Source organism: Camelus dromedarius, chromosome X (genome assembly GCF_036321535.1).
Source record: "Camelus dromedarius isolate mCamDro1 chromosome X, mCamDro1.pat, whole genome shotgun sequence".
Lineage (NCBI taxonomy): Eukaryota > Metazoa > Chordata > Mammalia > Artiodactyla > Camelidae > Camelus > Camelus dromedarius.
In genome coordinates, this window is record NC_087472.1 from 77,486,256 (window position 1) to 77,497,955 (window position 11,700).

The 11,700-nt window shown below is 53.1% G+C and overlaps 1 protein-coding gene and 1 long non-coding RNA gene across 2 annotated transcripts; one reads left to right on the top strand and one right to left on the bottom strand.

The window, feature by feature from the left end:
- Positions 1–104: 104 nt before the first annotated feature.
- On the bottom strand, positions 105–9,057 carry LOC135320240 (uncharacterized). Its single transcript, XR_010379504.1, has 3 exons — positions 8,926–9,057; positions 1,964–2,117; positions 105–609 (listed from the first exon to the last, which is right to left on the bottom strand). It is a non-coding gene; the product is annotated as an uncharacterized LOC135320240 (long non-coding RNA).
- KCND1 (potassium voltage-gated channel subfamily D member 1) lies at positions 2,846–8,932 on the top strand. Its single transcript, XM_031445249.2, has 6 exons — positions 2,846–4,082; positions 5,833–5,995; positions 6,097–6,180; positions 6,269–6,367; positions 6,652–6,902; positions 8,111–8,932. The coding sequence occupies exons 1-6, from the start codon at positions 2,962–2,964 to the stop codon at positions 8,337–8,339; spliced, it is 1,947 nt and encodes a 648-aa protein (XP_031301109.1). The 5' UTR covers positions 2,846–2,961; the 3' UTR covers positions 8,340–8,932.
- Positions 9,058–11,700: the final 2,643 nt, after the last annotated feature.

Below are 11,700 nucleotides of genomic sequence, written 5' to 3' on the forward strand. Positions count from 1 at the left end.
GATAGGTAATTGAATAAATGGACAAATGGATTGCTAGGTGGGTAGAGGATGGACAGGTGGGGATATAAGTGGAAAGGTGGATGGCTAAAGGAATATGTGGATGGAAGAGTGGGCAGATGGATGGATGAACTAATAAATGGGAAGAGTAGAAAGTAGATGAATTAATGATAGGTAGGGCTATGGATAAGACAGATGGGTAGAGTGGGATCCATATGGATAGGCTGAAAAATAGGTGGATGGGGTGAATATACAAATGGATGAGTGAATGGTTGTGTGGATTAATGACTAAATGGATAGAGAGGTGGGTAGAGGGAAGGGTAGAGTAACTGGTGTGAGTAGGAGAATGGATGGAGAGGGGAGGTAGGTGGGTGGAAGGATGAAGAAGTGGACGAATCAGGAGTGTGATGAGTGCACAAACGGAGGGTTACATGGCTGGGTAAATACACTGAAAGGCTAAAATAGGCCCCGCATTACTGCTCCCCCATTGCCACACACCTTTAATTACCAAAGATGAGGTGCCCCCTGTGTGCCATGCCCTGCGCCATCCCCCTTTCACATCACTTCATTTAATGCTCCCAACAACACTGTCCAGTGCGGGTAACTCTCCACCTGACAACAGAAAAAACAATGCAGGTCACTTGCGCAAGGACACAAGTCAGTGGCAAAGCTGGGGTCTAAACCCACCCATGCCGGAGACACTCAGTACCCAGTGCTCTTGCTACTCAAGAGCAGAGCCCTCTAGGGGAGGAGGCATGATTTGAGACTCCTGGATGTGGACTGATGAGGGAGATTGTTCCTCAGAGGGGGGCCTGCCTGGGAGAGACCCTGCTATGGGGGTGGGACCTAGCTTGCCCCGATCTGTACTCCCCTTACCCCCTCCCCCCAGTTCACATCCAAAAACAGGACAGTGCACCAGTCCCACAGCAGTAGTCGGCTAGAACTGGGCTCTCGCCTCACCACCACCACCAGGGAGCGGCTTTGGGGGTCTGGCATCTAGAGAAATGCCCCCACCAGTTTCCCCCCACCCTGCCTTCTCCAGCCTAGGGGGCAGGGAGGGGACACATCGCTGCATCATTCCCCGTGGCACTCCGTGCTCTGGGGCCATTAACAGACGCCTCCCCATCGATCCGATCTGCTAAGTGCTGCTGATTCAGATGGGGGGGGGGACCTGGGGGCAGAGAGGGTAGGAGCTGGGCAGGAAGAGGGGGGAGTCCAGGAAGGAGGTGGGGAGAATTGGCAAAACTCCCCGCCACCCCCATTTTCCAGATGACGCGACTGAGGCCCAACCAGCTTTGTAGGAGGCGGAGTCTCCCCAGGGTCCCTCTCAGGCTGTCCTAGGGGAGGGGGCTCTGGGAGCCACGAGGCCCCTCCCCGCCTCTCTCTCCATCTCCCGGCAAGCTCAGAGGGGCGGGGAGAGAGAGCCAGAGGAGGTGGAGAACTCAGGCAGCTCTGCAGAGGGGGGCAGGAGCTCCGGTGTTTGGTACCCCCAGCCCCACCGCTGTTGCCGCTGCTGCAGCGGGGACACAGGTGAGGACGGCCCTATGGGGAGGGGGAGGGGGCCACCAACAGTGCTGTCCTTGTCCTTCCCTGGTCCAGCCCCCATGCCCTAGCCCATCCTGGGATAGTCCCCAGGGGTCCTGCTGGACCTTGTCCTTTCAGGGACCCAGCCCCCTCCTCCTGCCTGGGCTGCCTTCTCTCCTAGGCCTGGTTGTGGCTGCTTCTCTTCCTCCTCCTCCTGCTGTGGCTGCTGCTACTGCCGCTGCCCAGCACACACCGCCAGCCCCTCGGGGTGTGGTTTCCCCAGACCAGCCCCCAGCAGTGGGACGCAGCCTGAACCCGGCCTTCCCGGTGGGCCTCCTGCAAGACCCAGCAGCCCGCCTCCCCGGGGACACGCCCAACTCCCTTTCTACACCCCACCCTGCTGTCCAACTCATTTTGAGGGGGACCTCCTGTTCCTCTTTACCTTAGTCTCTCAGTCCTCTGGGTGCAACTTCCAGTTGAGCCTCAGCTCCGCAGGATTCCCCAGGCTCCTTCTCTCCTCCCAGAACTCTTCAGTGGGTAGACCAGGCGTTCTCAGCTCCCCTAGATACCCCTGTCTCCCAGACACCTCTCAGCCTCTGAAAAATAACCCAGTCCGGTGTCTACCCCTTTAGATACCCCACCCCCTTCTCCAGCCCCACTAGGGGGCCCCACTGCTCCTTCCTTCCCCAGAACTCCTGTAGAGTGTAGGCACCCCACCCCCAGGCTATTCTTGGCTGCTCTAGGCACTCCCAAGACACCTCTCAGCCTTTTTACAACCTCCTGGCTCTATAGCCACCCCTTAGATGCACCAACCTCTTTCCTAGATCCGGGAGGGGGCTCCAACTCCCTTATCTTCTCCCCATAAGTCTTGAGAGTTTGGACGACCCTCCTCACCTCTCTCAGGCCCTCTAGAATCCCCCTCCAGGCATTCTCAGCCTCTTGCAAACACCTCTGGTCCCATTTCTACCCGTCTAGATCCCCCAGTCCCCTCTCCAACCCCACTAGGCAGTTCTAGTCCCTTTTACCTTCCCTCAGAATCCCTGAGCATTGTCATTCCCTGGGGTGTTTCTTGCACCCTCCCAGACAACCCCAGACACCTCTCAGGCACATGCTGGACCCTCTAGAATCATCTCAGTCTCTCTAAACACTCCCTCAGAGCCTTCTTGGCACCTCTACACGCCCCTTTTCTGCTCCTCTCCATGTCCCTTAACCCCTTCTCACTCCCTCCAGACATTCCCCAGGTCCCTCTCAGACCCTCTACATGGCCCCCAAGCCCTTGCCCACCTCTCTAGTTCCTCCTCCTGGTTCCTCTTGGCCTCTCTAGACACCCTCAGTTTCCTTGTGCGAGTGGCCCAGGGCCTCTCCAAGCCCCCACCATCCTGGAGACAGCCACATTCTAAAGGCCACCCCCAAGTCTCCGCAGGCCTGGGGTGCGGCAGGATGGCGGCAGGCGTGGCCACGTGGCTGCCTTTTGCACGGGCAGCCGCGGTGGGCTGGCTGCCCCTGGCCCAGCAGCCCCTGCCCCCGGCGCCGGGGGTGAAGGCATCTCGAGGGGATGAGGTTCTGGTGGTGAACGTGAGCGGACGGCGCTTTGAGACCTGGAAGAACACGCTGGACCGCTACCCAGATACCCTGCTGGGCAGTTCGGAGAAAGAGTTCTTCTACGACGCCGATTCAGGCGAGTACTTCTTTGATCGAGACCCGGACATGTTCCGGCACGTGCTGAACTTCTACCGCACGGGCCGATTGCACTGCCCGCGGCAGGAGTGCATCCAGGCCTTTGACGAAGAGCTGGCCTTCTACGGCCTGGTGCCGGAGCTCGTGGGCGACTGCTGCCTCGAAGAGTACCGGGACCGCAAGAAGGAGAACGCCGAGCGCCTGGCGGAGGATGAGGAGGCCGAGCAGGCCGGGGACGGCCCAACCCTGCCGGCCGGCAGCTCCCTGCGGCAGCGGCTCTGGCGGGCCTTTGAGAACCCACACACGAGCACCGCGGCCCTCGTTTTCTACTATGTGACCGGCTTTTTCATCGCTGTGTCGGTCATCGCCAACGTGGTCGAGACCATTCCGTGCCGAGGCTCTGCGCTGCGGCCCTCGAGGGAGCAGCCCTGTGGCGACCGCTTCCCGGTGGCTTTTTTCTGCATGGACACGGCCTGTGTGCTCATCTTCACGGGTGAATACCTCCTGCGGCTGTTCGCCGCCCCCAGCCGTTGCCGCTTCCTGCGGAGCGTAATGAGCCTCATCGATGTGGTGGCCATCCTGCCCTACTATATCGGGCTTTTCGTGCCCAAGAACGAGGACGTCTCGGGTGCCTTTGTCACCCTGCGGGTGTTCCGGGTGTTCCGCATCTTCAAGTTCTCCAGGCACTCGCAGGGCTTGCGGATTCTGGGCTACACACTCAAGAGCTGTGCCTCTGAGCTGGGCTTTCTCCTCTTTTCCCTCACCATGGCCATCATCATCTTCGCCACTGTCATGTTTTATGCCGAGAAGGGCACAAACAAGACGAACTTTACTAGCATCCCCGCGGCCTTCTGGTATACCATTGTCACCATGACCACACTTGGGTGAGTGCAGACCTTCTGTGGGGAACTGCCTGGCCAGTCAGTTACACTCACCTTTTCTGTAAAATTAAGAAGGTTAGAGAAATGATCTCTTTCTCTCTGTTTGAACTTCAGTCTGCTCATCTGTAGAAACTGGGGGAGTTGGACTAATCTCCAAACCCCTCCCAGCTCTGACAATGCGTTGATTTTCCAGGGCAAGAGACTTGGGCTCAAGAATGGCCTCAGTTATACTCTTTCTGTTGACCTTGTTTCCTCTGAGCCAGTTTTCCACGTTGCAAAATGAGGAAGGATGATCCCTCCATCATCTAGAGGGGATTTGGTGACGTCATTGTTATGAAAGTTCTCTGAGTGTTCCTGGTGCAGGATAGATAGGTATTGGCTTTATATCGCCTCTTTTTCCATCATGAGGACCAACCCTCTAGATTCATCTGCTGTGTGGGGCATTCCCTCTGTGACTTGATGATTCCTTGACCTTCCCCAGAACAAGATACTGTCAGCATTATTTTTTTACTGCTAGTCCTTGAGACGAAGTGGTTGAGATAAAAGCATCAAATGGAATCGCAAAACTCATTCTATTCTTAAAGACATTGTCTAGGGCGGATACTGTGGTCCTTTTCTAAATTTCTATCACTAGGATTAGGTATACAGTTACTCAGTATCTGTTGAAGGGATGCATTAGGCTTATTCAGGACTTTAATAGATAGAGGTATAGATAGATAGATAGATAGATAGATAGATAGGTTGATAGAGGTACAGAAAAATTGACTTGAGGTTTCTAAGGAGTAGAAATTAATTCTGGTTGGAGGGTCAGAATTGTATCGACAAATACCAAGCCCTGAGAACAGGCTGGAACTGGGTATTTTGATGCTTTTTATCCTATTCAGTCCTCACAGCAACTCTGGGAGGGTGTCTCATAGTTGAAGACACAGTCTGAGACGACACATCACAGAGCCAGAAATGGCCAAGTTGGAGAGACTTTTAAATAAGTTGAAGTAAAGAAATAAGGAAGAGGCATCCTGCAGGGGAGGGGGCATAGCCTGAGCAAAGGCCTAGAGGCTGAAGACTGCAGAGGCTGCATTTCTGTGGAGAGGATCTGATTGGTCCTGTGGTTAGAACAAAAGTATGCTGTGTGATCTTGAGCAAATCAGTTATGGAACCTCCCTGAGCTTCATTCCCCCCACTCCAAACCAAACAAGTTAGTAAAATTGGTTTTGTTCCATCTCATCACAGCAGGGTGGTAAGGAGAAAGGGAGGGGGCATTTCAAGGCTCCCCCTATTTTTTCATATGAGGACAGTTTCAAGGCTTCCCCTGGGGGAATAAGAAGGGGTCCTACCTAGAGAAGGTAAGTCAGACGCAAGCAAAACCAACAGAGCACTGCTCCTGGGACTCAGAGCTTAGCTGGCTTGTGGTAGTGGGACTCTCTCTCTCGGAGGCTAAATTTTCTGCCTATGACTTCCTCCTTCTCCCCTGTGCTTGGTATTAATAGATTTCTAGCTGACTCAGATGTCCCATGCACAGCTTGGATGGGGGCAGCAGATTGTAGGGGCTGAGGGCCCATTTCTCATTTGACCCCTACTGGTGGCCAGAAAGGTCATGCCCCACATTTTGCAGAGCAAGAAACAGAGACTCAGAGAGTCTGAGTGCCTGGCCAGGGTCACAGAGTGAGTCAGGTTGGAAGGGATGCAGTGGGGATTGGGGCTGAGGGGTAGGTGGGCACTTTTCTTGACCTTGGCTTACCTCCCTCGGCCCTAGCTACGGAGACATGGTGCCCAGCACCATTGCTGGCAAGATTTTTGGCTCCATCTGCTCGCTCAGTGGCGTCTTGGTCATTGCCCTGCCTGTGCCAGTCATTGTGTCCAACTTTAGCCGCATCTACCACCAGAACCAGCGTGCTGACAAACGCCGAGCACAACAGGTAACTGCACCTTCCATCTGAGTACCTCCTATTCCCCACACCCCAAGCCAGTCAACTCTTCTGTTTGCCCACTTGACCCTTTATCTCCTCCTCTCTCTTAGAAGGTGCGCTTGGCAAGGATCCGGTTGGCAAAGAGCGGTACCACCAATGCCTTCCTGCAGTACAAGCAGAACGGGGGCCTTGAGGTGGATAGGGGCCGGGATGGGGGTTGGAGGTGAGCAGTGATGGGGGGAGGAAGGTGCTGACCTCATCTCTCTGCTCTCTCTACTCCAGGACAGTGGCAGTGGGGAGGAACAGGCGCTGTGTGTCAGGAACCGTTCTGCTTTCGAGCAGCAACATCACCACTTGCTGCACTGTCTGGAGAAGACAACGGTGAGTCCTAATGAGAGGCGGCGTGGCAGAACAAAGAGGGCCTGTCCCTCTGCCACCAAGCCAGCTCCCTCCTGGGATGGGAGGCTCACTACTAATTGTGGAAATCACACAGGGCTTGCTGGAAGAGGCCCCAGTAGAGCTGAGCCTTGATGGGTGGGCAAGGGAAGGGAAGAGAGAGTGATTTCCAGAGAGGAAGGAACAGCCTAAGCAAAGGCCTGGGGTGAAGGGGTGTGAGGTCAGCTCCCGTGCAGTGCCTTGTGACCATACCTCCCTTCTGCCCACAGTGCCATGAGTTCACAGATGAGGTAACCTTCAGCGAGGCCCTGGGCGCCGTCTCGTTGGGTGGCCGCACCAGCCGCAGCACCTCTGTGTCCTCCCAGCCAATGGGGCCCGGCAGCCTGCTATCCTCTTGCTGCCCCCGCCGGGCCAAGCGCCGTGCCATCCGCCTTGCCAACTCCACTGCCTCAGTCAGCCGTGGCAGCATGCAGGAGCTGGACACACTGGCAGGGCTGCGGAGGAGCCCTGCCCCTCAGAGGTAATAAGCACCCACCCCTGCTGTCCCCACTCCCCCCACTCCACGGAAACTCAGAGCTTGGACCAGGGAGTGTGAGATTTCATACTCCAGGCCTAGCAAGCCAAGCTCAAACCCAAAGGCCTCCATGCTGGAAGCTTGGGCTTATCTTGTCTGGAAAGCCTCTTTTCCTGTGTTCTTTCAACATTCATTGAGCACCTGCTGTATGCTAGGCACAGTTTTCAGCACTTTGGCATTCACTTTAGTTTAGAAGTTTAGTTCACTTTAGGCAGCGAATTGAACAGACAGAAATCACTGACCTTATAGAATTTAAATCCTAGTGGGATGAGACAGTTAAAAAACAAATACACAGATGATGCAGTGTGTTAAGTGCCAAGGAGAAAAATAAATCAGGGATGGGGGATAGAGAGTGTAAAACAAGGTGTGATGATGCAGGGTTTTTAAAAATTTTTTGAGGGGGGGATTACATATTTATTTATTTTAATGTAGGTACTAAGGACTGAACCCAGGAACCTACTCCACCACTGAGTTATAGCCCACCCCCCCACCCCCTGATGTAGTTTTAATAGTGTGGTCAGGGAAAGCTTTGCTGAGGTGACATCTGAGTTGACACCTGAAGGAGGCGAGGGAATGAGCCATGTGGATATCTAGAGGAAGAGCTTTCCAAGCAGAGCAAACAGTCTGTGCAAAGGCCCTGAGGCGGGAATGGATCTGTATGTTACAGACACAGCCAGGAAGCTACTGTGAGTAGAGTGGAGCGAGTGAGGGGAAGAGTGGTTGGAGGTAAAATCAGAAAGGAGCAGGGACCAGGTTGTGTAGATCTTACTGTAGACTTCTGAGGACTCTCACACTCTAAGAAGTAACCACAATAGATACACTTTTTATGAGTGTGCTAATTATGTTCCAGGCACTATTCTGAGCATTTTGTGTCACTTATTATCTCATTTAATCTCCACAACAACCCTATGAGGTAGGAAATATTGTTATTCCTGTGCTACAGATGAGAGAAGAGAGGTTTAGAGTGGTTAAAGTGGGAGCAGGACTATCTGACTCCAGATCCCTCACTCTGCACCACCATCATTGAGGGGGCAGGGGAAGCATATAGCACAGGGCCAGGGACCCATTGGGTGCTCAATAAATGTCATGATTGCTGTGGCCAAGTATTAAGATGACTTTTTAAGAACCTTCCATCTTCCCACCCTTATCCACAGCCGCTCAAGCCTCAATGCCAAGCCCCACGACAGCCTTGACTTGAACTGTGACAGCCGGGACTTCGTGGCTGCCATTATCAGTATCCCCACCCCTCCTGCCAACACCCCAGATGAGAGCCAACTTTCCTCCCCCGGCGGTGGTGGCGGTAGGGCCAGCAGCACCCTCAGGAACTCCAGCCTGGGCACTCCTTGCCTCCTCCCTGAGACTGTCAAGATCTCTTCCCTGTGAGGGGTGGGCCTGCCCATCCAGAAGGCCCTCTCAATTCTTAGGGACTCCTTTCCAAAGCCATATTTTGGGGAGGTAAGGAGGGGCAGGCCTGGGGACCCCTTCTGCCCCCCACTGAGAACTATGCAATGGAGTTTCATGGAATGGCCCGCCTGGTAGAGAGATAGCCAGGGAATGGGAACTCCCCCAACCCCAGACGGGTTTCCTGGTAGGAGCTGAAGCACTGGGCTTCCTTGGGCCTCCAGCCTCCTTGTGCCAGCACACTGGGACTCGCCCCTCTACCCCAGCTGGCCTCCTGCATGCCCCTCCCCTTGGGAGCTCTGGCCCGAGAAGGAGAAGTGAGCCTTCCTCTTCTCTCTGGCTGAACTGTGGAGGTTTGGGGGCTCAGGGAAGAGAACCCACTCTTCTGATCTGGCCTCCAGGAGAAATCCTCACCCTCCACCAGGCCCAACTACTCCCAGATTCCGAAGCTTGGAATGCAACCACAGGCTTCACCGGCTGTGGCCTCAGCAGTGACTGGCCGCCTCTAGGCTTTGGCTCAGGGGTTAGGCTGCCTCTCCCAAGACACACAGATAGCACAAACACTAACCTTCCTTCCCTGGCTGCTGGAAATGGGTCCCTGCAACTCCGTCCTCCACTGGGCCCCCAGCAAACTCTAGCAATAGCAGCTGCTGCCGTGACATTATGCAAAGCCTCTGCGCAGTTTGCTGCAGCATTTACATCTGCCCTAATCATAGGGGCCACCTCTAACTACTCCTCCTTCTCTCTCCTTTGGTTTGCTACCTTCCTGGGTTGGGCTGGAGTCTGGACTGGCTGAGATAAAAACCTGGCAGCCAGCAAGAGCGAGGCTGTGTTTGGAGATTATGGGTGGATTCCATGTTCTTGGGCAGGAGTCCAGAAGTGTCAGGGGCTGAGGCCTGGGTTGTTCCTGAACTCTGGGAATTGTAGGAGGTAGGAGGAACTTCGTGATCTCCTCCTCCCCCACAATACCTTTTCCCAGATTCCTCTCTCTTCTCCCTCTTGGGTCACCTTCCGGAACTCTGTGTCTGCTCTCAGGCTGAAATCTGGCATCATCTCAGGTTCCCTGTCCCCAGCACTGTCCCTGTGGAGCTGGTGGCTGACAACGATGTATTTTCCATCAGTCAATAAAAACTGAGAGGAGAGCTGAGAATGAGAACCTCCTGGCTCTGTGGGTTTGGGGGCTGGGTTGGGCTGGGGGGTTGAAAATGCTCAGATTTCAATTCCTTTCATCTCGTAGAAGGGCTGTTGTGGGGAAAGGTATGGGAGGTGGATGGTTGGTGCTGTGTTTTGGAAGATGGGGATCTAGGAGAAACGAAAGAGGGTGCTTGGAAGAGTTAAATCTACAGCCAGTGAGGGAGGCTAGTAGTCCTGAGAATGCCCCCTGGACATAATCTGCTCCAGCTCCCTCACTCACAGATGGGGAAACTGAGATCCAAAGCAGCACATGCTTGGTTAGAGGAGACTTAAACCCAGGCTTCCTGACAGCAAACAGCTCTGAATTGAACCCTGACGAAAATCACCACTCAGTGTGGCGAATTCGCCTTCCTTGTGGATGTCCCCTACCTATATTCTTTCTTATGGGCTACTGGATACACTAGACTAGTGCGACTGAGCTCTGTGGAGCACCAGGAAGACAGACCTCAGATTCAGGTTGACCTGGGTTCTAATCCCTGGGTGAGAGAATTACTTATCTTCTTTTGCTTCAGGATGCTAATCTGTGAAATAGAGATAATCATTCATTTAGTCACCAAATATTTCTTAACTGCATATCACATGCTAGCCCTAGGGATACCAAGATGGGCAAAACAGACATCCCCTCTGATCTACAAAGGTGACCGTGGAAGGCAATTGAGTATTTACAATATAGTGCAGTAGAACCAAGATGGATGGGTTACAGAGGCATGTAGGTGGCAGGAGAACCTAACCTGACCAGAACAATGAGTTGGGAGTTGGCCAGGGAAAAGACAAAAAGAGTAAAAATATTTTAGGCAGAGGGAACAGCATGTGCAATGACCTGAAGGTTAGAGAGTGAGCACAGGGCCTGGAACTGAAGTAGTTCAGCACAGCCCAAGAGGAGAGCGTGAGGCTGTGATGAGGGTGAGGATGGAGCAGTAGGCCAGACCACAAAAGGCCTTTGAAGCTTTGATACAGATTTCGACTTCATCCTAAGGATGATGGGGACCTCAAGGCTTTCACACAGGAAAGTGATCATGAGGTTTGTGTTTCAGAGGGATTATTCTGTGGGGAGTGGATTATAGAGAACCAGTCGTGGAGGGAGGAAAAAACAGTGAACAGGCTTTTGCAGTAGTCCAGTTGGTAGATGATGGTGGCTTAGACCAGGTAATGGCAGGGGTAAGAGTTGGAAAGTCAAGAGATTTCAGAGGTAGAATTGGCAAGATTTGGGATTGACAGGTATGTGGGAGTTGAGGAAGAGGGAGCAGTCAAGGTTGACTCCCAGGTTTCTGTTTTGGGCAAAGGGTGGAGGGGGCCATTCATTCACTATCAAAGGGAATGTCAAAGTTAATTGCACAGTGACAGGCACATAGTAAGTACTTGGTGAAGGTTAACTACAATTATTCTCATAAGTTCAGTTTTAGATGTGTGGCGCTGGACAAATATCCAGTAGGGAGTGGGATATATGGCTCATGAGAAGATGCAATGTGATAATACGCATAGGCATTTGGCACAGTGCCCCAAACACAACAAGCCCAGTAAACGTGAGTCTTCTCCTCCCATTAAGGCTCATGAGCAGAAAACATCACTATAGTCTGTTTATTACTGACACCCTTCAGGAATGATCTTCAACTAGATTTGGCATCTTAAGGGAGATTAAGTGGCACTCAGAAGAGCTTTGTGATGGCCTGTTGTATACCTTGGCTTATGGGACAGGCAGGGTGCCTTCACCTGTCACAACACCTTGGTTCATGAGCTCATCTGAACTTCCTAACTACTCGCTGAGGTAGTCTGGGTAGGCATTAATATTCCCGTTTTACACGTGGGAAACCTCAAATTTGAGACACAGTGACTTGCTCAAAGTTATACAGTTGGTAATGGTCCATCTGTGCCTGGAACTAAGGTCTTCCAGACTCCAAAACCTGGGATCCTTTCCATTGCACCGCCAAGCAGATTAATTTATTGGGCACTTACTGTGTTCCAGGCACAGCACCAGGCCCTTTGCAAGCATTAACCTCTTATTCTTATATTGGAATTATCATTGCCATTTTACAGAGAAGTGGAAATTCAGGATGGGGTAGGTGTCAAACGACTAGCCAGAGATCACTCAGACAGGAGGCGCAGAGCTAGGATTAGCTCGCCATCCTTTCAATAGCATGAATTTTCCCAA

Bases quoted from the DNA above. Each gene is read 5' to 3' on its own strand.
- KCND1 (XM_031445249.2), top strand. From the start codon at position 2,962: ATGGCGGCAGGCGTGGCCACGTGGCTGCCTTTTGCACGGGCAGCCGCG. The intron at 5,996-6,096 runs GTAACTGCACCT...CCTCTCTCTTAG, and splicing joins ACAAACGCCGAGCACAACAG to AAGGTGCGCTTGGCAAGGAT. The intron at 6,181-6,268 runs GTGGATAGGGGC...TCTCTACTCCAG, and splicing joins AGCAGAACGGGGGCCTTGAG to GACAGTGGCAGTGGGGAGGA.